The following is a 23,517-nucleotide window of genomic DNA, read 5'->3' as shown; positions in this document are numbered from 1 at the left end:
TGTGCCTTCTTCACAAGGAGACTCTATATCAGGGGTGTCAAACGTACGGCCCGCGGGCCTAATCCGGCCCGGAGTGTAATTTAATCCGGCCCGTCAGATGTCTATCACATGTCTAATGTCAATCAGAACTGGCCCCGCCGGCATATCGCATTTCAGCGTTGACGCGCGTCTCGGCACGGTGACCCTGGCGCGTCAACTCCGGCAGCCCGTAATCCCGTACCTTCACAATTAATGTAAAGCAATTGGCCCGCCGGCATATCGCATTTCAGCGTTAACTCGTTGACGTGCGTCTTGGCGTGGTAACCCTGGCGCGTCAACCCCCCCCCTGTCAACAACTCCGGCCCGCGACTTGTCCAAGACTTCAATTTTGGCCCACTGTACAGTTTGAGTTTGACACCCCTGCTCTATATCATTCCGTTTGCACTTACAGGAATTGCGCTCAGAGGAGATTGATGCAGACTCCGCCTACATCCTCTTCTACGAGCAACAGGGGGTGGACTATTCCCAGTTTCTGCCAAAGACCGACGGCAAGAAGATGGCTGACACCAGTAGTATGGACGAGGACTTTGAGTCGGACTACAAAAAATACTGTGTCCTGCAGTGACATCATCACGGTAGTCTTCCATTGCCCCGAAGCAATGTGCCAGAGCACATCATTATGATTTACCCCTTCAACTCACTGGCCAGTGTATGAGTAGAGAAGAGAGAAATCTCACACTGCATAACAAACTAAAATATTGGGGGTCAAACGGCATGGAACAATGGATGGTTGGAGTATGCGCTACAGCACTTGAAGTTGGGGGACGGAAAATAGAGAATTTATAGTAAACGTTTGTATCCCGGGTGAAAGCACTAAACTGGTGCACTTTACTGAACCAAACATACAAGAAATCCATTTCATTTTAAACAGGCAGTCAACGCCAAGCATTTAGAAAGGAAACACATTTGCATACAAACGCATTTCTGAATGTATTGTCAGTATGGCCAACACATAAACTAATGCGGTTTCCTGTGCATTTGCCATCCAGATGAAGAGCAAGAGGTAAGCTATCATGCAAAAGCCATCGTTCACAACAAGAACGTTGAAATGATGTATCTAGTATAAATTCACATTTATATTGGATACTGTCTTGAGATGGTTTCCTCCACATGCTCTCTGATGTAGCTAGGGTCACTAGGACAAAAGATTACATGCTACCTCATCAATATCTGCAGTCCATTGGCCAACCATCATTTAGTAGCAGTTTGTGACAGTATTACCACATTTGTAGCATGTAATTACCAAATACATGCATCCTTTGAAGTTCAAAAATAGCTCCGTTATTGGAAAAACCAATTGGACAAAGTTTGCATGAATCCGGCCCTTCTTAAATCACTTAAGCCTGCAACTGCCAAATACCTCGGTTTTGTGCAATTGACAGGCGTATCCGAAAAAATACCCAATGATACTCTTGGCTTTTATTAAGCACCTTTTTAGAGCTGGCTGGACCGGTGCCATAGTGTACGATTTCAGAAGGCAGTTTTGAAAATGACCCATCAATGTTTCTTTTCCCTTTTACTTTCCTCATTCAACCATTTCATAATTTTCTATAGAAATTATTTTCTTATAGATTCAATAACTTATAGAAGTCATACTTTATGTCATACAGTATGCTCCCATTCCAACTGTTTTCAGTAAAAACTAACCCTATCAGTGTGAGTTAAATAGTCTGCACTCATAATGCCATATTGTGAAGAAGGCTGCACTGCTTCATATGCCTTAGCTGCCAGAGCAACGTTTGGGTCATCGAAGCACTCACACATTAGTACATTTTCTCCAAGCAGTTCACGTTGCCATTCATATATGAGGGCAACCTCTCTCCCCTCCCCTCTGCATTTCTCAACTTGTCTAGGTAGTTTTAGAATAATGCTGTGCTCAGAAGATCCTTTGAATAGTATTCAGTTAGTGCCACTCTTTTGAGAGACGCGATCGAGGTGTGGCGACAAGATGAGGTTGAAACAGTAACCAGGTTGTAAGCCAAACTAGACATGGGATGTACAACTACATCGCTAATCAAAAACTGCAAATCCAGTGACCTGTGTGTCGTCAGCGATCATGATTCCCCTGCCACTTTTTGTGTTTTCTCACCCTTGATTTTGTTTTACTGCACATAGCCAAGCCACTCGCCAAATAAAATAAGACGTCTATACGGGATTTGTGTAAGGAGCCAATGCCCAGTGTCCCAAGACAACCAACACTGGACCCATTTTATTATTATTATTTTACGCAGTACAACTTTCAATTAATTTTATTTATGTTTTACTCAAGTCAGGGTGTAGTGCTGGATACCCAAGGATCGATCACATTTGCCCAGTGGTTAATTGGCTACAATAGAGGATAGCAAAGGATTGTTTGTCCCACTGTGACACCCCAGTATCAAAGGCGATTGCCGTTATTAAATAATAACATATTTATTGCTGAAGGTGAAGTACTTTGTAGCTTAATACTTGTAATTTGTATTATCTGATACTTTTAATGGATGAATTATTCCCCAGCCAGCTGTGTTTTGGATCGTTATGATTTGCTCTTTCCCTGCATCCGTTTCAGTTTCGTACTTTGGAGAGATTGGTTTATCACATACGTGCATCCTTGATTCCATGTTATCACAATTTCAGATTTCCACCTCACTCAAACACTTCTTTGATCCATTGCACCACTGGCAGTTGTGGTTATTGGAGGGATTCAGTCTCAATAATTGGATACAAATATCCAGTCTCATATACCGGTAGTAGTCGCTACCAACGCTTAAGTCATCACTTGGTTTATGCAGGTTTGTCTGCTTTGTTGAAGCTGAACTCCGGCTTTCAAAAGTTAGCAAGGGATCACTCTTCTGTCTGGTCTCGCACACGCCATCTCATGTGTTTAGCTGCTTTATTTATTGTCAAAGAGGGCTGTGTTGATGATGGCAGGACTGGTCAAATGTAAGCTTGTTGAGAACACGTTTGTCGAACAAATGTTGATTGCGCAGACATTGTAATGTATTCAGGCCTGTTGTTCGTCTTCTCTTCTCCATCGTATCATGCAAATTGTGAACATGTCTTGCTGTCCAAAATATTTCCTAGGTAAGGTTGTGGGTAGTGGCTCAAAGGGAACATTTTAAGTTAGTATTGTCTTGACGAAACCAATGTTGCTTAGCTTGGATTTTGAAGGTGAGAGAACAGTCTATCAAGAATGGTTTTACAGTGATTGTGCCCTGTTATTATTTTCAAATGCTCACTGAAAACCTTTTAATTGGCAGAAATGCTAACAAATTATTTAATATTGTGTTACAATTTCCCAAAATCTGGGAATTAAGGAAAACTCCCAGTGAGATTCTATATTCAACAAAGGAGAAAGATAAATGTAAAATTCGGGCTTGTAGATTGACTTAAAAAAAACACTAAAATAATGTCATTGCCAAAAAAGTCAAATGAAAAGAGTTTGAAGCACTGGCCACAGTGCAGTCTACTACTGAACCATCTATTGTCTGTAATCTTGTTTTATTTAAGTTAATTTCCTTTGCTTCTGATGTGTTAATTTAAATCTTTTTTGTAAGAGGGTTGTTGGAAAGAAAGTGGCATTGCACTGATATTGAACATGTACATAAAAAGTGTTTGTAAATTAGCCAATTAAAAACCTATGTATTTGAATATGAACTGTACAAAATACTGTACTTGTAGTTGTATATGGAGTGATACTATTGATCTGTAACAAATACCAAGGTAACAAATTAAATTCTGCTGAGGAAATGAAACCGCGCTGTCTTTGTTATGATTTTTGATTTTGATTATACTTGCTTAGGCCTACTGACTTAATCTGAACATTTATGACATGATATCGCTTTAAAAAATACAGCATACAAAAGATATATGGGGACATAGGCAAGCAAGTGAAAGATTGTTGGGTAATAAACTTTACTTCATTTCTTCTTCAGAACCAAAGAGCAGACCACAACCGTAACTTTAAAGAACCTATTGGCTTCTTGCGTGTGCGATTGGCCTCTGGTCGAGGGGGCGTGCCACATTGGGCCAGCCTCTCGTTCCGACACGCCCCCGTACGAGACGATAACCAATCAGCGGCGACCTGGAGGTTCACGCGTTTCTACCACGCCACGAAGGCGTCCCTCCACTACTGTCTTTTTATTTGTGGTTTGCTGCAGTGTGCAATCATGGGCATTCGAATATTAGAATACATATTCTTCTTCTATTTTGCATCTCATATTCCCATTACACTATTTATCGATTTGCAGGCGCTGCTACCTGATCAAGTGTATCCGCATGTGGTGAGTGGGACATATATGAGGCTACTCTGCTGGTCTGAGGAGCCCGTCAGTTAAGTGGGTTCGATGCATTAATAAGGTGTACTGCAATATTAGTTTTTGGCATTTAACACATTGGCAAACATTTGATTCCCTCACAATATCGAATTGACATCGATAATAACCTCGTTCCGACAGCTGAAAGATCTTCTCAGGTGGTATGCCGAAGAGTTCAAAGATCCCATGGTTGTGGATCCGCCGACCTGGTTCCAGTCATTCATCTTCTGCGAGGCTTTGGTCCAGCTGCCATTCTTCCCCGTTGCCGCATATGCTTTCTTCAAAGGTTGGTGACGAAAAAAAAATCGAGTTTTTTTGTGCAAAACCGTATATCAACTTGCAAACATCTAGGCGACTCTTGTCTAGTTCATTAAGTCTAGGCTACTCAATGGCGGCCTCTAGTGGAGAACAATACCTTTTAAACAGGGCCATATTTACAGCTCTTCTTCTGCAATACTCTGTGTTGTTCATTTCCAGGCGGATGCACATGGATCAGGACTCCGGCTATCATCTATTCCACACACGTGGCTACCACCTTGGTCCCTATTTTGGCGCACGTGTTGTTGTACCCGTTCCCCCCCCTGGAGCCCCACGCGGGCCCCCAGACCCCCACGGAGCGCTGGACCCTGGTGTCCATATACGCCCCTTACCTGCTCGTACCTTTGATGCTGCTGTTTACGATGCTCTTCTCTCCCACGTACAACTCAAACTCCAAGGTTGGAAACAGTTCCGCTAAACCCAAGAGACACTAGAGGCCTTTATTTATATTGTCTTACTACATGAATGTATAGCCCTGTATGGTAAAAAAAAGGCAATATTTCTACACTGTTTAGCTTAGCGTGAGCCACACAATTTTCTGTAATTACAATATGCTTTATAAAATGTGATGTCACTTGAAAGTGCTGTTTGACTGTCGCCATATCAATGTAACGGGCCCTACCACACAAAACCTAAACGGAAATCACCATGTTTTTGCACATTTTAAATTTCTTAAGATTGAACAAAATAAACTTAATAAAAATAGGAATGTAATATTTTGAGACATTATTTTTTAAAGATTAGATTAGACAAGAGCCTAAATACATTGCTAAAATATTGCCAAATCTTTCACAATTTGCTTTGGGATCGTACTATCAATCCAATGTCGGGGGAAAAAAAAAGATGTGGAAAATAACACACAAAATAGTTGAATTATGCAGGCCTCTTGGCCGTCGATTTCAAATTTCAGTGTTCTATATTCTAGAGCGGAAGGGACGATGTGGCGCAACACCGCGCGGAAGGATACTGTATAAAGCAATAACACCGCACTACGTTACAGTATTGTTGAAGGCATTCTCTGGACGGCGGACCTATTGACTTTAACCAGGCTGACAACAAGTAATATAAATGTTATACCATTTATTTAAGAGTCGGACGTAGGAGTTGGACGTAGTGACAGCTTCCAGTGGTCGCCACTGTCAGGTTGCCTGACGAAGGATTTTCTGTACAAAGTGTCCTGATGTCAAACGGGTCCGATTGATTTTCATCGAGCCAGCCAGGATTTGTTTTTATTTGACCAGAAAGGAGGACAGTGTCTTGCAGAAACGGGACATCTCGGAAGAGGACACAACCAACGACAAAGGGATTTATTTTCGCTATTTGTTTTGCCTCCTGTCCACATTTAAAGCCTCTGTGTGTGTGTGTGTGTGTGTGTGTGTGTGTGTGTGCACTGCTGTGCCAGCTAGTAGTCAGTCATGTCTGCTGTGTTTTAGGGTCGATCGCACAGTTTACATCAAGGTGACAGGGATGACATCCACGCTATTTACCCCCATCGGACGCACACTGACATGAAGGCAGAAGACCACCACTAGCAGCATGAGACTCGGGGGGGCAGCAGCAGCAGCAGCAGCAGCATCATCAGCGTCAGCGTCGAGTCTCTCCGGGACTAGCAGAGTCAGATAGTCCTGGTCTTGGTCCTCTGCGGGTGGAGGTCAGATAGTCCTGGTCCTGGTTCTCTGCGGGTGGAGCAGCTTTGCAAGGTGTAGACGTGTAGGACGGCATCATGTAGACTGTCACCCTACACAGTCTGTGCTCACTTGAACGCGTTCGTCCGCCGCGCAACCGCCGCAAGATAGATGCATGTCTCAGGAACTAGGTCCGAAGCGGGCAGCTGGTGCTAGGGACTGACACAAGCGAGCGGACCTCGGGATAAGTCTAAAACTAGACATGGGCAGAAGATATATGCTATGATTTAAGGTTTTGAATCATATGATTTATGATTTGTCAGGAGGACGAATATAAACGCCCCTTGATAAAAGCGATAGCCTACGTCCTGCCCACATCAGGACCACAGTAGTCACCAGAGGGACGACGTTGGAGTGACCAGCTCACTACATCATCATCGTTTCCCCCCAGTGAGTGAACTGCCTCGGCGCCCTACAGACAGAAACCAGGACCGGGACCCTTGTTTACTGGGACGTCCTTCATCATGGAGAGCGTGGGGGACTTCGAGTACAGCAGGAAAGACCTGGTCGGACATGGCGCATTCGCAGTCGTTTTCAAAGGAAGACACAGAAAGGTAAATGCTGCACAATCTGCACAATCATCCCCCCCCCCCACACACACACACACACACACACACACACACACACACACACACACACACACACACACACACACACACACACACACACACACACACACACACACATCCACCTGCTCCCAGTTAATGTGTGTGTGTGTGTGTGTGTGTGTGTGTGTGTGTGTGTGTGTGTGTGCGGAAGAATGGGGCAAGATGACGCTTGTCTTGGAAATCTGGGTCAATGCATAATGCAGTGTGCCACCGCTCTGCAACATCAATACACAAACTCCTTTGCGTATGTTATCATAGTAAGTCAAGCGACTTCGTTTTACTCTGTTCTATTTTAATGTTACCTACATCTTTGAATTTGAGTTGCGTTTGTGAGCAGTGTGAGGTGGCCACAGACGTCCATTCATGAAACTGGTGATTCAAGCACCAGAATTGCTTGCTGACGTACAACAGCTGCAGGGTGGATGGCGTGTTTCGCGACAGGAGTCATCGTTATGTAAGGAATATGCGAGGACCATTCATGCTCTTCTGCAATCACCTGCTATCGTGTTATGGCGAGGTAGAAACAAAAACGTGTTGTTTACTTTACGGTGATGTGTTCAGAGCGTTTGTTTAAGACTCAATTGCAGATGTACACAACATGGGAATAGAGGAAATATCAGGTTATTAATTGCGTGTGTTCTCATCTTTGCATATGACTATAAGAGAAATGAGAGAAAATGCATTGTTTCAGTTTTTTTCCCCTGACCAAATAGCTCTAATCTCTAAACAACTGAAGAGGTTGAAAGTCGAACCTAAACAGCCGTCTACGGTCTAGGCAACATTATCTGAATTCTGACCTTGTCGCCTTGCCTTTGCAAGCCAGTGTGATCAGGTGAGCAATTTCATCTGCTGCTCACATGCCATGTGACCAGCTGAAATCGACCCTGCATGTGACCAGTATATTTGTAACCACTAGCATCTGAAAAACGCGTGAATGGCATCTGTGCTATTTCTAGGGACAGTTCCACTTAAGAAGACAATAGGAGTTCAGGGACAGAGCCATGCAGGATGTCACTGCATAGTGTTTGCATCATTTTAACCCAAAGGCACAAAACGGCCACAAAACACTTCTTGAGATCATGTGAACTTGGACCTCCTGTTCTCCTCCTGTGGTCAGATGTTATTCTCATGGTCATTTTCACCACAGGTTCCCCTATCACAGTGAATCCGGCAGCGCTGCTGAAGCTTATGTCTTTGAGTTGCTGACCCCACCGAAACCCCACCACAATCCACAAATGAGCTCATGTGGGCAGAGGCGTCTCATCATCTCTCAAGTGACTCCTCATAATACACAAAGTGCTCACCCGGCATGACTCACCACCACCACCACACGTCTACACCAGTGTGGCACTAAACCTCCCGTTGGTTTCACTCCCAACCTCGCGCGATATTGGTGATCGTCACTCATCAGCCGTACTTGGCAGAATGTGCCCGTCAGGCATTCAGGGTTGCCAACAGTGTAATGTATACCACGGCACGCCAGGAGGTCTGCTTCTTTATCACGGTGTGGGCCTGCCCGAGGCGGTCCACGTTCCCAGAGCTAGGACATCTCCCATTAGCCTAGATCATTAATAGGATTTCTTTCTTTGTGCCGTTTCACTTGACACACACAGCTATATGGACACCACCGCGCCTCCTGTACCCTGGCCCTCCTTTTGCTTTTCTTTACGCCCAGTTCCTTTTATAAGCTGCTTTTATTCTCATTCATTTTTTTTCCTAAAAAACAAACATTTGTTCTCCCTGGTCTGGATTGACCTAATGTTTTTATTGGCCACTGATGTGTTAAGTCTTTTCATTCAGACTGCGGTCGGTATTCTTTTCCAGTGACCCCTGTCGAGGCTTGTTCACAGATGTAAAAAATATAAGCCGTCTCGTTACCAGGATTGCAATTGAAACACCCCCACTTCTTTTCCACTTCCTTGGCTCTCTCTCTCCCCCGCGAATGGTGCACACACTGTCGATGCCATTGACGCCTCTGGCTAGGCGCCATACACACACCCTGATCTTGAGGGACAGGGGACATCTAAGGGGATTTCAACTAATTGCTCCCTTCTTTGTTGTTTTTTCTCTCCTGTTCTTCCCCCCTTTCTTCTGTACTGTAGAAGACGGATTGGGAGGTTGCCATAAAGAGCATTAACAAGAAGAACTTGTCCAAGTCCCAGATCCTCCTTGGCAAGGAAATCAAAATCTTAAAGGTGAGTGTAATATGCTTCTTCTTCTCGCTCGGCTGATACCTAGTAATGATTATTTGACATTCATTTTGATCAGTATTAATGTAGCTCTTCTTTGAAATGATAATTATATTCTCTGAATGTTTTTTTCTCTTTTTTTTTAAGGAACTTCAACATGAAAACATTGTGGGACTTTACGATGTCCAGGTACGCCCGCATTTCATATTTATTTGAAAAAAGACTTTTCTGTGGAAAAATATATTTGTTATCTTGCAAAGGTTCTCATCCATAATGTGTGATTGATCATGCCGCTGTTTTATGATCAAGTTGCTCATATTGTGTCCTTTTTTTAGTCAGCTTAGGTTGCTAAACTAAATATTGAATAGAACTAATACGTTTGGGTGAATCGTTTGCTCTCAGCAGCTTCATTTATACGTGTAAGAGGGAATGTTTTTACATAAAGGTTTGAGGAAAGACATAAAACTAGAATGAGCTGTGCTCTGCTCTATGCTAGCTACAGTATTCAGATGATGCATCTCTGTTCCACTGCTCACATTGCAATCTTTCACAGAATAACAATGAAATTCCCTATAGAACTGCAACCTTAATATAGAAATCTGCAAAGTCCCTAGAGAATCAATGTTGCTTTCAGCCCTTTTTTTTTTTTTTTACTTCAGACAGAAAACACTGTCGTTGCTTTATGTTGGCCTCCACTGGGCCATCCTGCCTTTCTGATGGGTTGGCAGATTCAGGGTCCCTAGTATTGCTGGAGTTCAATACTATTGTCTCACGTTTGCATCCTTATCCTTAGCCTCGCCCTCTATCAGGATCCATGGTAATAAATGCACCTTTCTGGATTCATGGCTAAATCTCTATTAGTGTTTTACCGGGCAAGAAGGCGGGTCATTCTCTCATCCAGAGCATAGGATGTAATGCCGTGGATGGCTGGAATGCCCTGTCGACTTCCATAGGAGAGACAGATGTGTATATCTATAGAAGTGGGCGCCCCAGCATATAACGTACACAGCACACTGTTCACATGAGGCCATGTGACCAGCCCGGCCAGGAACCAATCGTTAAATCCGCCAATCATTATCAATTTACCTTCAGCCGGCTAAATTAGTGATGACTCTGGTTACTTATTGATTGTGTTGTATGTATGTACAGTGGTGGACCACTTGACATTAAGGACATCCTTTTTCTGTAAGATATTTCGTTTTAAATTTCTAAGAATAGAATCAAAGACTTAAGAATAAGAATTTCTTATTCTTGATACAGCGAGCCAAAATATGAACGTTATCAAATAACTATTATAAAAATGAAGGGCAACCCATTCATTGGAAGAACAAAATCTGTCTTGAGAAGCAGAGATGTATGTTTACAGTGAGTCGAAGGGAAGTTTGATGTGGAATGGGCTTCTATGCTTCTATTGGATGGGGGGGGGGGGGGGGGGCTGCTCGCTTATATAATTCATGGCGGTGCACTTCTAGAGTGCAGGAGGAGGTTGAGGCACGGATAACCGGTGTGGCTTAGGACGCATGGATCTGAGCTCTGTAGTAACTTGAACTGACTGGCGCACCAACGTTTTGGAGCAGCGTTGGAAGTCACTGGGTTCCTGTGTCTTCATCGACACGACAATGCCGACAAAAAGAGCCGTATATTGTCCGTCTCCTGCATGCTCTTTCTTTGCAATCTCCACAAGATGGATGTGGGGAAGTCTGTAGAAAATGACACAAAAAGCGCGTGTCCATTTCATTTCACTCATCTCTAATTTCCCCCGTTGGAAATGAGCTGTTCTTGCATTTCTTTTGTGTGTGTGTGTGTGTGTGTGTGTGTGTGTGTGTGTGTGTGGGGCTACCGCAGCCGTCTAGTTTGGCAGCAGGGTTGTAGGTTATTGGGGTCTCAGGCCGTGCTCGCTGCACGGAAGTAATATCCTTTTGGAATAGAGCGTGACTTAAAGGATAAGGCCTTTGATACGCTTTGTACGTCTGCCTTGTCGACCCCTTTTCCATCTCCCACTTGCCACCGAGTTTCTCCGTTATTGTTTGCTATGTCTGTTATGTCTCGATAGACTCAGTTTTCCTTCCTAGTTTTTTTTCTTCTATTTATAGATAATATAGATCGATAATATGAGCAGTCTCTCATATTGTTGTTTGTCTTCATGTGCGCGGGTATTGGCACCTTGCGCTTGTTTTGTTGTTTTTTGTAGTATACATTTCCTCGCTGGCAACTGCCTAGTCTGGTCAGCTGTTGTGGGAGCCAGGAGCCATGTGGCCTGTGTCCCCTCAGCCAGCAGAGCAGGAAGCGACAGACGCACAGGGCCGTCCGTCTGTCGCTTTGCCAGGGAAAAGACGAGAAGAGGTCGCCGTCTCTCTCTTGGCCGTCTTTCCACTGAGGTGTTTACACAATAGTGTAAACAATGATCCATGGGTGTGGTGTACCAGTCGATTTGCTGTATTTGTTTAATGGTTATGGTTAGCTTAGGGTTAAGGCGTCCCACTCATGGCCTGCTGTTAAAGGTTTGAAACGCAACGGAGCCAAGTGTTTTTCCCTGGTTTGTGTGCAACGTCATGCCAATAGAAGAAGAAGCAGAAATAGGCCACCTATTTTAAGATACTAGTTGTGTAGGGGTTTAATTCGCACACATAAATGACTTTATTGGTAGAAAATACCACTTTAATACTGTTTTGCCATACAGCATTATTGAGTAGTATGTAATAAGATGAAAGCAGACATAATGTCTAAATATTTCCCTGCACTGATTACTAAGCAACACCATCACGTTTTATTGTTACTGTGTTGTTTGCAACGAAAAATGTCGGTTATTTGATGAATGTCTTCTCCGTAACAAGCCTAGCTCCATGTCACGTTCAGTAAGTTCATGAACCCACTGTGGTCCTGCATTGTGCAGAGAATGTGTTTTCTCTTGTGGAGAGGCGGTACATTCTGAGCTATGTTTCAGTATTCAGTCACTCCGGCTTTGTGTATTTCATAATGTAATATTACCATTCATACAAGGCAAACATGAATGCCATCAATTCATGCACACCAGGCTTAAGTACAATGGGGGAATGATAAACTGGGCAGCATCTGATAGTGCTGGGTTTGTTATCACAGTGAAAGGGAATTATGTCAGATTAACATAGTCGTAAAGAATGAACGCCTGAGTGAGTGGCGGGTTTGATCATGAAGCTGAAAAGTCACATGACACGTACGGCACTCGCAAAACAAAACCTCTACTTCCTCCACCATGGGAACAGAGTGTTCTACCCAAGAGGCGGGCGCACACACACACACACACACGCACACACACACTTCTCTGAGGAGAAATTGTAAAGGCCGTTAACAAAGGCTTGGGGGAGGAGGAGGGGGGAGTCTTGCCAGTACTTGGATATGCTCTGGTTGGGGGGGGGGAGAGCTTTGAGTTATACAAGGGGCTTTCTAGGAAAGTGCTTCACAATGTTCACATTCCTCTGTCGTTTTTTTTCCAGAGCTCATTATGCACACGCACATGCTGGTTATTGACCGAGACATGAGTCCCATCCAGCGTTTGAGCATACACCAAACAGGACGGTATAGACGTGCATCTTAAGAGAGTCTTGGTGTGGTTCGTATGACCGCTGGCCAGTCCAGGATGAGTTGAAGAGAATTGTTTCGTAATGTTCTTCAACCGGGCCAACGGGGGCTTTGGTGACTACCTTGTTTTTTTTTTGGCAGTATGCCTGCAGAGTCCGAAGTCTGCAGATTTTTTTTTTTTCAAAACACTCGATACGTACAGAGTACAGAGTGTGACCCATTTGAGGGTTGGCCAGCACTTGGGACATAACTCGGGGTAAACAACATTCACCTGGACTGTTGTCGCCATCCGTCCATGGCTTTACCGCTGCAGCTGTCCGCTGCAAACGGTTGACGCGTTCTGTTTTAACTCACAGATCATTGTGTGCCTATTGCCTACACGGTCACAGAGAAAACTACACTCACACAGAGAGAAAGTACAACCAACTGTGCGTTTGTTATCCGAGACGATGTAGTTAGCTCCTGTGATGTACTCGTTCAATGCCACACGATGGTAATGATGAGTGATGCTATCAACTGTGAGCTGTGTAAAGGCTGCTACACACCGGCCCAAACCGTTGGCCATCTGAAACGTTTTATACCGTGTGTTCAGCTGTGAAGCTGGGAAGCTTTTGGAACCGCGCTGACGGTGTCTGGTCCATTTCAACACGCAAAGTCTGAGAGAGTGTTGGCGTCTGGCCTCTGATTGGTTGTGTGAGCGAATCAGCGCAGGTGTGTGGGAGGGGCGGACTATAGGCGCCGCGAGACCGGCGCCTGCATCTCACGCCAGCGCAGAGCGTACACGCTACTGTGTAGCTGGCGGTAGTCTTCGCGGTGTGTTTCAACGACACTTTTCTGCCGAACGGGTCGAGAGACGAGAGGCAACGCAGTGGTGGGATAACGGCAGTTGGCCGTTGGTTTGATTCTGGCCGGTGTGTGTAGGCCCTTTTAAGAACCTCCTCCGGCGTTACTGGCGATACTCTGTCAATGTGTGTTTGTGCGGTTTTTTATGACGGCCCTCGCTGATGGTTTTGCGTAGCTCCTGACGTCTTCAGTGTTCAGCTCCTCTCTGACCTCCAGAGGCGACTGAACTCTCGCGGCAACCTCGCACACCCATGCTCTCTACCCTCCCCTCCCCCCCTCCCCGTCAAAACTAATTAGAGCCAGCCCCCTTGGAAAGCCCGGCTCAGAACATGCTCCGTTATGTAATCTCCTCCTGCCTCCTGAGGTCCACTGACCAGCACATCCCCCTACCACCATCTGTAACCAGACCCTCGTCGGATTTGCCATCTCGTCAAATCCGACGTATTTTGTCTTCCTGCCAGTTACGAGCCTGCTACTCTGATGCTCATGTGTGCAACTCAAACGCGAAGGCGATATGTGCTTATGCGATCGCTTATGCAAATAACCATATAACCATAGTGAGATATGTGTAAGCCTAACCCACTGCGTAAAATGACTTTGACAGTTTTAGAGCATCTCGGCCAGGCTGTCGGAAGGGGCACAAGTACACGAAAATGTTAAACAAACATACGCAAACTCACTCTCCAAATCAACATTGCACACATTTTGAAAAGTTGGTTAACAACAGACACTGTTTTTATGATTTCGCAAGTAGACTCTTAAAACAACACCAAAGCAGTTGGCATGTTTATTTGTGGTGTTTTTCCGTTAGGAAATCATTGGCCAATAGGAAGTTGTACTTCTGACACGACTTCAAAAAACGCTGATGAATGGTGTTCCACTCACTGAATTCGTGATTCTCCTAATTTCTTCCAGGAAACGCCTAACTCTGTGTTCCTGGTTATGGAGGTAAGTGCAACTCTATGTGTGAAACCTTTTATTCCCACACACTTATCTCTCTCGGCCTGGCTGTTTCGCAACACCACTGGCCAGCAGGAGAGACAAAACAAACTCTGTTACCACAAACGCTCTAGCTGGAAACACCCCCAGCTTCCCTCAATACCGTTTTCTAGGAACCCCTTTCAGAAAGCCATTGCCAAATTGTCGTTTCTCTACTCCCTATATTTAGATGGCCCTCTTGCTTGAAAATCACTAATCGTTTTCTCTTTTTTCACCCGTTGTTGTTTCTGCAGAACTGTAGAATGCTGTTTTTTTTTTACTAACATTATTAAGTTAGGAATTGTTTTTGCTTAGCTAGCAAGACAGTTCACTTCACTCTTTGCCTTTATATGTTCACATATTGATGTTACTTTAGATCAAAATAAGATTTCATTAGTATGGGTTATACTTAGCCGAGTAAAAGTCATGCTTAGATAAGAAACCAAAAATAATTTGTGGGACTGTAGGAAAAGCTGCTGGGAACCGTGCTATACACACATCCATTAACATCTATGAGGTCATCTCAAGATGATCTCCTAAGTCCATGTTGGTTGGTATTACAGCTACATGTGGTGACAGTAGAAGAGCTGGCTTCACCCGTGGTGAAGACCAGTTGCTATGATGTAATGATCAGCGAGGCCTGCCAAGAGTCTTACTGTGAGGGGTTAGGGAGTTTGCTTTGCAGGAAAACCAAAAAAAACATATTTAGCTGCAAAACAAGTTTTTTTTGACCTTGGCTTTAGTGTGATCCAATATGAACCCAGGTTAATCATTCCCTCTCTTTGGCTTAACTTTGCTCCCTACATAATTCGATGCAATGTGGGAGAATTAGAGGTTGCTTCCTTTAATAGGGATTTCTGCCCGTCGGCAGATTTAGCACATGACCTTGCTTTTATGTAAGCCACAATTGGAACCACGAAAAAGACATACATGCTGTTCAAATGATGTGCGTTCAGATAGCGTCTGTTTGCGTCTGTTTGCGTCTGACCAACATCATCTGCCCCTCACACAGTACTGCAATGGAGGTGACCTGGCCGACTATTTGCAAGGTAAGCATAGCTTTTAATCAAATCTTCTTTCTCCAGAGAGGATTGTTGTTGGTCGAAGCAAAGTAACGGAGGCGTGCTCCGGACAACTCGCTGAGTACGGGTGTCGTCGTGGTGGGGGTGGGGGGGGTCACTGCTTGTGTGTACTGTAATCGTGTCTGTGACGGAGACAGAGAGAGTCGTTGTCCGTACTGTACTGTGTTGCTGTTTTGTTATGTGAGGCTTGTCTGTGTTGTAGAAGCCGTCCCGGCTCTGCACAAAGGCCCTTCTTTATCTCGTTTAGAGATCATGTAGTCAGCAACGCAGCGAGGCCCCGGTGGTGGGCTACCCCCGAGGGACACTCGTAACCTTCCATGACTGTTGGCCTCGAGTAGATCAGATGTGACGAAAGCAAACCCTTATTATAGACCGGGTTCAACCCGACCCGAGGTCTGGGCCCAGCCACAGCCACCGCAATATCCCCGTTCAACCTCTGCAATCAGGCCTAGCCAATCAATCGCTATTAGTGTTGATGCACCATCGTTGAAATGAGTTCAAGTTGAGGACTTTGTTCGTGGCCTTCAGCCAAAGTCACATGGCTGACACACACGGCTTTATTTTTTAAATTGGAGTACCCCTCTCTCCAATCAGTGGCCGACACATCCGTCAGAAGCATTACCGTTAATGTCCGCTGTCACACTCGTGTGAGACCCTTTTTTTTGCTCCTCTGTAGCCAAGGGCACGCTGAGAGAAGACACGCTGAGGACGTTCCTTCAACAGATAGCGGCGGCCATGCGCATACTCAACAGCAAGGGCATCATCCACCGAGACCTCAAGCCACAGAACATCCTGCTGTCCTACTTGGGACGCAGGAAGTCCAGCATCAACGGCATCCGCATCAAGATAGGTGAAGACCCGCACTTCACGACTTTGATCCAGACTTTAATCCCCACTTTGAATCCAGACTTTAAGGAGGGTCCTCCTCAATCCTGCTCTACAAATGAATAATGTTCATGTTTTAATTGTCATTTATCATTTGTCTGATGAATGGAGTCACGAAACGCGGATATATTATAGTGTTTGTGTTGTGTGACACGCTGGATTAATAAAAGTTTTCCTTTCAGCTACTTGTTTGAAAAAGAAGCGGATACCAATGTTTTCCTTGGACCGTGGTTCTGGTTTGAGGGGTGATTTTGAACAATGGGCGTTAGGTGTGTCCCGTGTGTGTAGTTGCGGTGCTATTAATAACAGACACAACTGCTGACCGGCCTTGTTTTGTTTTTTTTCTTCAATCCGTCCTCCTGCCTGGCTGCAGCGGATTTTGGATTTGCCCGTTACCTCCAGAGCAACATGATGGCGGCCACGCTGTGCGGCTCGCCCATGTACATGGTGAGGGTGAACATTCACCTCCGGTTCCGTCTCAAATCGCCTCCTACTCACTCAGCAGTACGTGTGAGAGTTTGTGTGTCCGTCCGGCTGACCTCCTCGTGCCCTCCTCCTCTCCTCCTCTCCTCCCCTCCTCCCCTCCTCCTCTCCTCCTCCTCCCCTCCTCCTCTCCTCTCCTCTCCTCTCCTCCTCCCCTCCTCCCCTCCTCCTCCTTCCCTCCTCTCCTCCCCTCCTCCTCTCCTCCTCTCCTCCAGGCCCCGGAGGTCATCATGTCCCAGAACTACGACGCCAAGGCCGACCTGTGGAGCATCGGGACGGTCATCTACCAGTGCCTGGTGGGGAAGCCCCCCTTTCAGGTCCGTACGCCCATGCGGCTGTCGCTGGTTCGCTTTGTAGTCATGTACGAGTAAAAAAAAAAAAAAAGTATATGTATAAAACTTTTTAGATATATATTTCTTTATTACAATATTTTTTATATATATATACCCTATATTTATTTATTTTGTATTTATCTTGGTAATTTTGGTGTGTGTGTGTGTGTGTGTGTGTGTGTGTGTGTGTGTGTGTGTGTGTGTGTGTGTGTGTGTGTGTGTGTGTGTGTGTGTGTGTGTGTGTGTGTGTGTGTGTGTGTGTGTGTGTGTTTAGGCTAATAGCCCTCAGGACTTGAGGATGTTCTACGAGAAGAACAAGAATCTGCAGCCAATGTAAGTCGGAAAAATTTTCTCGCCACCCTTTTTTTGCTCACTTCATCTCATTTCTGAGGTTTGCTTATGTGGCGTCGTGTTCAATTCTAAAAGAGGTGGGATCGCTTGTTGTTGTTGTTTCTTCCTCAGCATCCCAAGAGAGACCTCTCCCCATCTGAGTGACTTGTTACTGGGCCTGCTGCAGAGGAACCAGAAGGACCGAATGGACTTTGGTTAGTGCTGACCGCACATCTCAGACAGGACAGGAAGCCATTAACGTGCACGAGTTGTTGTCCATGGATGTAATGAGAGACGTCTTTCAAAGGCTAACGCCCTCCTCCTTTACTCAGCCTGATCTCACGTTTAACTCCCCCAGACATGTTCTTTGGCCATCCTTTCCTCCAGCCTTTATCGACCATCAAAAAATGTGAGTATGGCTTTCTGTTTCCAGAGAGTCCCGTAGTCCAAATATGAACCCCCAAACGTCACGTTAATGCGTTTGATTCTCCCCCCCCCCCCCCCACCCCACCCCACAGCGTGTCCAGTCCCGGTCCCCAGCGCCTCTCACGTGGTGTCGGACGGTTCCTGTGGAAGCTCGCCCAGTATTCGCTACAACTCTCCACCGGTGAGTATCCAGCCTGACGCCCTCTGCACGACCGCCGTACTACAGCCACAGGACGCAGATCGCAGATCGCCGGGGGTGATCTGGGTTAGTGACGTCACTTTGCACCAATTTGAATCATAAACTCGCTGCGTAAACCTCAGCAGCACCTGGCTGCGTTCACAGTCAGCACTATGAGAGCATAACAAGGAGCACGTGTCTGCAGAATGGCAGACACGGCGCGGGCGTCTGTTCTGCGACTCGGCGTGTGATGTAGAGATCACTGGTCGGACTGACGGACTTCATGAAGACGAGATCTTTTATGTCGTGATGGATGATGATGATGATGAGGGTATCGGTAAGAGCCGCTCTGCAGCGCTCTTAAGGCGTGCGTTTCGCTGCGCGCCACCGCCAGCGGGAAGGCAGGCAGAGGCAGAGTGGTTTTCCCACAACGTCTCGGGTCCTCCTCCTCCTCCTCTGCAGGGCAGGGATTGCATTAGTTGGACGGTCAGCCCTGCCCGGGCCTCGGCGAGTGGCTTCTAATTGCATTTTCCGAATCAAAACCTAATCCTCGCCTTGCTTCCTCTCCTCCGCATGTCTCCTCCCTTTGCCCTCTTACCTCCACCCTCCACCTCCTCATAAATGCTGCATGCGTCCTCCTCCCCCCCCCCCCCCCTCCTCCAGTCCCTCCCGGACATGCAGACCCTGGCTGGGGATGTCCTGTCCTCCCCCCCGCTGGGCCCCCCCAACTACCTGCAGCTGTCCAAGGAGTCGGTGGGCAGCAGCAGCAGCAAGAACTCCTCCAGTGACACCGACGACTTTGTCCTGGTGCCTCACCTGTCCACCGAGAGCTGTGAGGGGCCGCGCACACACACACGCACACACACACGCACACACACAGGGACACACACATGCACACAGGGATGCACGCACGCACTCACACACACGCACACACACGCACGCACAGGGACGCACACACGCACACAGGGACACACACGCACGCACACACACAGGGACACACACAGACACACACACGCACGCACAGGGACACGCACGCACGCACACACACAGGGACACACACACACAGGGACACAGGAACACACACACACACACACACACATGCACGCACACAGGGACACACACATGCACTCACACAGGGACACGCACACACACGCGCACACAGCGCACACATCGCACACACACACTTTGATGTTAGTAACCGAGGGATCATTGCATCAATTTGAATCCTAAAAAAAAGTGAGTGCATAACCTAAGCAGCACCTGGTGTTCCCAGCACCATGAGAGCATGGGGGGGCAGAGTGGCGACCCCAACGACCAACTAGCGCACCTGTTCAGCGTGATCCCCACGCAACGGAGGTCACGTCGAGTAAACGGAAGCCGCACAGAGGGGCCTTTTCACGGGCCCAAACGAGCCCATTCACCAACAAGCCACTGGAACACATAAACACACACACCCCACCTGCTGCCTCTTCAGAAGAGCACGACTCACAGTCCCCGACACGACTGCGCGGCCAAACTGTTAACTATACAAACTATACACCACCTATAAACAGAAGGTGAGATGACTGTCCATGTGTCGAGATGACCCCGAAGCCTTTTCTAACGTACCCTTCTTAATTTAATTGGACCTTCTGGTGTCTGGCGTTGATGTCAACGCGAGGGGCCGGTTCTTTCCTTGCGTGTGTGTGTGTGTGTGTGAGCGCGTGTGAGTGTGTGAGCGTGCCTTCATGACAGTAAACTAATCTCCCTGCTCCTCTCCTCTCAGATGACCAGCCCATGGGAGCAGTCGGCCGCAGGGCGTCGGGTGAATTTCTCGTGTGTGGAGGGTGAGTGCGAGGTCACGCTGCTTGTTCCTCTTAGAGCAGTGATGATGCGTATAATAATAATAATAATAATATCCCTATTGACTTCCGTGCAAGCGTGTGTGACCGCCCGCCCACACAAACCACCTGCTCCGCGGCCGTCCGTTCACACGGCTGTGAGGCCAAACCCACCGGTTGGATTTAATTTCACCCCCGCCCGTGTGACTAAAAAAGTTGTGAACCCGGCAGACCAGAACAGACTCAACGCACTCTCGCTCGCTCACACAACCGGAACGTTCAATGGGGAAATATGACTCTGTGATGTGATGCGTGTGTCAGGAGGTGAATCAGGACGGGTTATTTAGCCATAAATAACCCCCAACACGCACGCACAGACACACACACACGGCACAGACACCGATGACTGTGTGTTTATGTTGTGTTCTCCTCCTTGGCTGCAGAGCTGCACTGTTTCCCCTGTCATGCAAGCCGTTTGCGTCACCAGTCCGGTGAATTGGCTTCTGTTGATGCCGGCAGACGCTATAAATATGTTTTTTTTTTTTTTAACTTTCCTCTGATGGTCCGCTTCCTGCCGTACACAGGAAGTGAATCATTCTCCGGCGACCATGGTTTCTTTATTCTGCGAGAGCGCGGCCCCCGTGCTGTGTGTGTGTGTGCTAGAGCTGCAGTGGCTGTGTCGGGCCTAAAAACAAACAACAAGGCGACGTGCTCAGCATAACAGAGCCACCCGCAAGAGATAATAATAGGCATGACCAACACATGCACCGAGAGCACACGGAGGTTGGATGGCTGTGTTCTTGGTTTCGACGGGGGTGATCTACTGCAGCCTTCCAAAGGACACGCGTCTAGACTGTCATCTCTTAAAGCAACACGACCGTTTAGTGTGACGTCTTGTGTGCTCTCTGGCTCTTTGTCTTGTAAAAAGACTCTCGCTCTCTCTCGCTCTCTCTCTCTCTCTCTCTCTCTCTCTCTCTCTCTCTCTCTCTCTCTCTCTCTCTCTCTCTCTCTCTCTCTCTCTCGCTCTTTTGCGATCTCTTGCTCTCTCTTGCTCTCTCTCTCTCTCTCTCTCTCTCTCTCTTGCTCTCTCTCTCTCGCGCTCTTTTGCTCTCTCTTGCTCTCTCTTGCTCTCTCTCTCTCTCTTGCTCTCTGTCTGTCTGTCTGTCTGTCTGTCTCTCTCTCTCTCTCTCTCTCTCTCTCTCTCTCTCTCTCTCTCTCTCCCACTGAAACGTCGCTTTTCCCCTTGTGCTGCAGCAGCAGACTTGTTCTTCCCACGATGTTTGTCAGTGTTTGTCTGCTAGGTCGTATCGCCTCGGGCCAAACGCTCCTCCTCTGTCCCTTTGGCTTTCTTTTCCTTTTTCCCCCCGTCGGTTTTTCCAGTTAGTTTGGCCGCTTGCTTCCACTTGAAGTCTTTCTCTCCATGCTGGTTGAATTCTATATTAATGGCCCTTTGTTACCCCCCCCTCAACCCATTTGCTCACGTACACACAAATAGATCCAGACGTAGGTCTCTATTTATATACGTAAAGAAGTGTATCACGTCAACATTTTCTACATTGCAGCTTTTGCTGTCCTTGCTCTTTGAGTCACTTCTTGACGAGAGAAAGGGTTGAGGGGTCTATCTTCAGAGTACGGGTTAAAACTGAGGTAAACAAGGGCAGAAATCGACTCCCCTGTCCACGTACGTACGCTTGCTTTCTTTTATTTATTTTTTTCCCCACTGGGAGTTTTACGCCAACACACTTTCTCATTCTGGCTTCTCAGAATTTCAACGAGTTAACAGAACATGTGGAGGCTTTCTGTGGGCTCTTTGTCCAGGGCTGTGTACCGAGCAGTATCTCTCACGTGGAGCAGCAAGCGTGGCTCTCTCCCCCCCCCCCCCCCTTGCCTCCCCCACCACCCCCCCCTCCCTCCCCTGCTTTTAACCTCCTTACATAATACTGGTTTCCAACACAGTACTGGTTTCCCTTCCCCCACCAGTGTGCTGGCATGACTCCTCCCAATGTCCTATCTTCTTTCTTTGTTGCATATGCAAATTTCCCCTTTCGGTGACCCAGTCATTTCTTGGCGAAGGAACATTTTGTTTCCAATGGAATAACAATTTCTGGCTCGCTCTCCGCTCCTGGTTGGCTCGGCTCGTGTGTGTGTGTGCTTGCTCACACGGACTCCTCCCATTCCAGCTCGCACGTGCCGTGGGTCGGCCCCCACCCCCCCCCCCCCCCACACGCAGCTCATTGGTCGGTGGCTTTGTGTGTTTACATGGACGGCCCGCCCCCCCCTTTTTCAGAGCACACTGCTCTCCCTGTAGCACCAGGAGAGAAACAGTATATGAAAGCCGACTCTACAAGCCGTCGCTACAGAAAAAGAAAAGAACGAGCAAAAAAAAGCGAACCTCCACAACAACGTACCGCTCGTTTCAGTCGGTTCAGTCTGTTGTTGTGTATTTTTGTACGAATCATTAAAACTGTTGGAGCACTTGCCATGGTTGGACTGTAGTGGACGAGCATGGGTGTTGACAACCCAGAAGTGCCAGCGCTGAAGCCCTGGGGGCAGCAGCAGCGGCGGCAGCAGCAGCAGCAGCAGCAGCAGCAGCAGCACCGACCACACTGGCTCACAGAGGTTCTCCTCTCCCCCTTCCTGTCCCGTAGGCCGCCGCCGCCGCCGCACCACCACCACCAGCCCACGCCGGGACAGACCCCCATGGTGTCTCCCCGGGCGGAGACCACCCCCATCCCCGTGCCCACCCAGGTGCGCAACTACCAGCGCATCAAGCAGAACCTCTCCAGCAGCCCCACCAACACGCTGAGCGGCTCCCCCAGGTAAGAGGCACCGGCGTCGGGGGTGGGGGGGGGAGGAGGAACGCGCTGGTCCCCCCCCCCCGGATACAGACCGCCGCCCCCCCCCCCCCCCCCCTTCCCCCCATGTGATGTCACGTCGCCTGTTAGGGTCATCACACTACCACACGTTTGGCGTGGAGGGGAACTCCAGAATTAAGTTGAGCGAGAAGGACAAGACGTTGTTTTGTTAAAATGTCAAAGATGTTGAAGAATAATGAGGATAATGTTTGGTTTATGGTTTAGTTGCCTCCGGAGAAATGCCTTCATATACCATAACATGAATCAACAAGTCAGACAAAGTTATATATGACTCCATAACATTTAAGTTATTTATACAGTTGTGAATGTTTCACTTGAGTTACATCAGCTGGGTGTGTGTGTGTGTGTGTGTGTGGGGGTGTATGTGGGTGTGGGTGTGGGTGTGGGTGTGTGAGGAGGGGGGAGAAAGACAGGAAAGCAGAGGAAGTTGTCTGCACTTTACATTATGGATATGTTTTGTTGTGGCAGACCACGATTGTGTGAAGACGAATTAAGGGGAAGTTTCCTGGGGACACTTTGTCCCTGTGTGTGGTGGTACACTAGTGGTAACACACTGTGTGTTGTGATACACTAGTGGTAACACACTGTGTGT

The 23,517-nt window shown here is 47.1% G+C and overlaps 3 protein-coding genes across 4 annotated transcripts in view; all 3 read left to right on the top strand.

Moving 5' to 3' along the window:
* The window catches only part of usp32 (ubiquitin specific peptidase 32), a 42,029-nt gene extending 38,262 nt beyond the window's left edge, over positions 1–3,767 (top strand). For both annotated transcript variants that reach the window (XM_084466622.1, XM_084466621.1), the window contains one exon: positions 431–3,767. In XM_084466622.1, the coding sequence (XP_084322748.1) occupies positions 431–604 (174 nt within the window). In that variant the 3' untranslated portion in view covers positions 605–3,767. The remainder of the gene's footprint in view (positions 1–430) is intronic.
* A 376-nt stretch (positions 3,768–4,143) lies between these two features.
* Positions 4,144–5,360, top strand: tmem97 (transmembrane protein 97). Its single transcript, XM_084467311.1, has 3 exons — positions 4,144–4,301; positions 4,476–4,620; positions 4,812–5,360. Exons 1-3 carry the CDS (start codon positions 4,188–4,190, stop codon positions 5,084–5,086), a joined length of 534 nt encoding a protein of 177 aa, XP_084323437.1. The 5' UTR covers positions 4,144–4,187; the 3' UTR covers positions 5,087–5,360.
* Positions 5,361–5,686: 326 nt separating this feature from the next.
* LOC311341638 (serine/threonine-protein kinase ULK2-like) overlaps positions 5,687–23,517 on the top strand; it is a 25,039-nt gene continuing 7,208 nt past the window's right edge. Inside the window, 16 exon segments of the mRNA XM_084466442.1 lie at positions 5,687–6,891; positions 9,048–9,140; positions 9,282–9,323; positions 14,451–14,483; positions 15,526–15,562; positions 16,272–16,445; positions 16,854–16,927; positions 17,179–17,280; positions 17,570–17,628; positions 17,758–17,840; positions 17,984–18,034; positions 18,144–18,232; positions 18,893–19,061; positions 19,995–20,055; positions 22,698–22,868; positions 23,324–23,358. Coding sequence (XP_084322568.1) covers positions 6,802–6,891; positions 9,048–9,140; positions 9,282–9,323; positions 14,451–14,483; positions 15,526–15,562; positions 16,272–16,445; positions 16,854–16,927; positions 17,179–17,280; positions 17,570–17,628; positions 17,758–17,840; positions 17,984–18,034; positions 18,144–18,232; positions 18,893–19,061; positions 19,995–20,055; positions 22,698–22,868; positions 23,324–23,358 — 1,363 coding nt within the window. The 5' untranslated portion in view covers positions 5,687–6,801.

The sequence above is a fragment of the Micromesistius poutassou genome (assembly GCF_964030765.1).
Source record: "Micromesistius poutassou genome assembly, chromosome: 4".
Lineage (NCBI taxonomy): Eukaryota > Metazoa > Chordata > Actinopteri > Gadiformes > Gadidae > Micromesistius > Micromesistius poutassou.
Note: the sequence above shows the minus strand (reverse complement) of the source record. Positions and strands in the feature narration are given on the sequence as shown.

Excerpts from the sequence above, each read along its gene's own strand:
- tmem97 (XM_084467311.1), top strand. The coding sequence starts at position 4,188 with ATGGGCATTCGAATATTAGAATACATATTCTTCTTCTATTTTGCATCT. Across the intron at positions 4,302-4,475 it reads ATCAAGTGTATCCGCATGTG|CTGAAAGATCTTCTCAGGTG; the intron begins GTGAGTGGGACA and ends TCGTTCCGACAG. Across the intron at positions 4,621-4,811 it reads CGCATATGCTTTCTTCAAAG|GCGGATGCACATGGATCAGG; the intron begins GTTGGTGACGAA and ends GTTCATTTCCAG.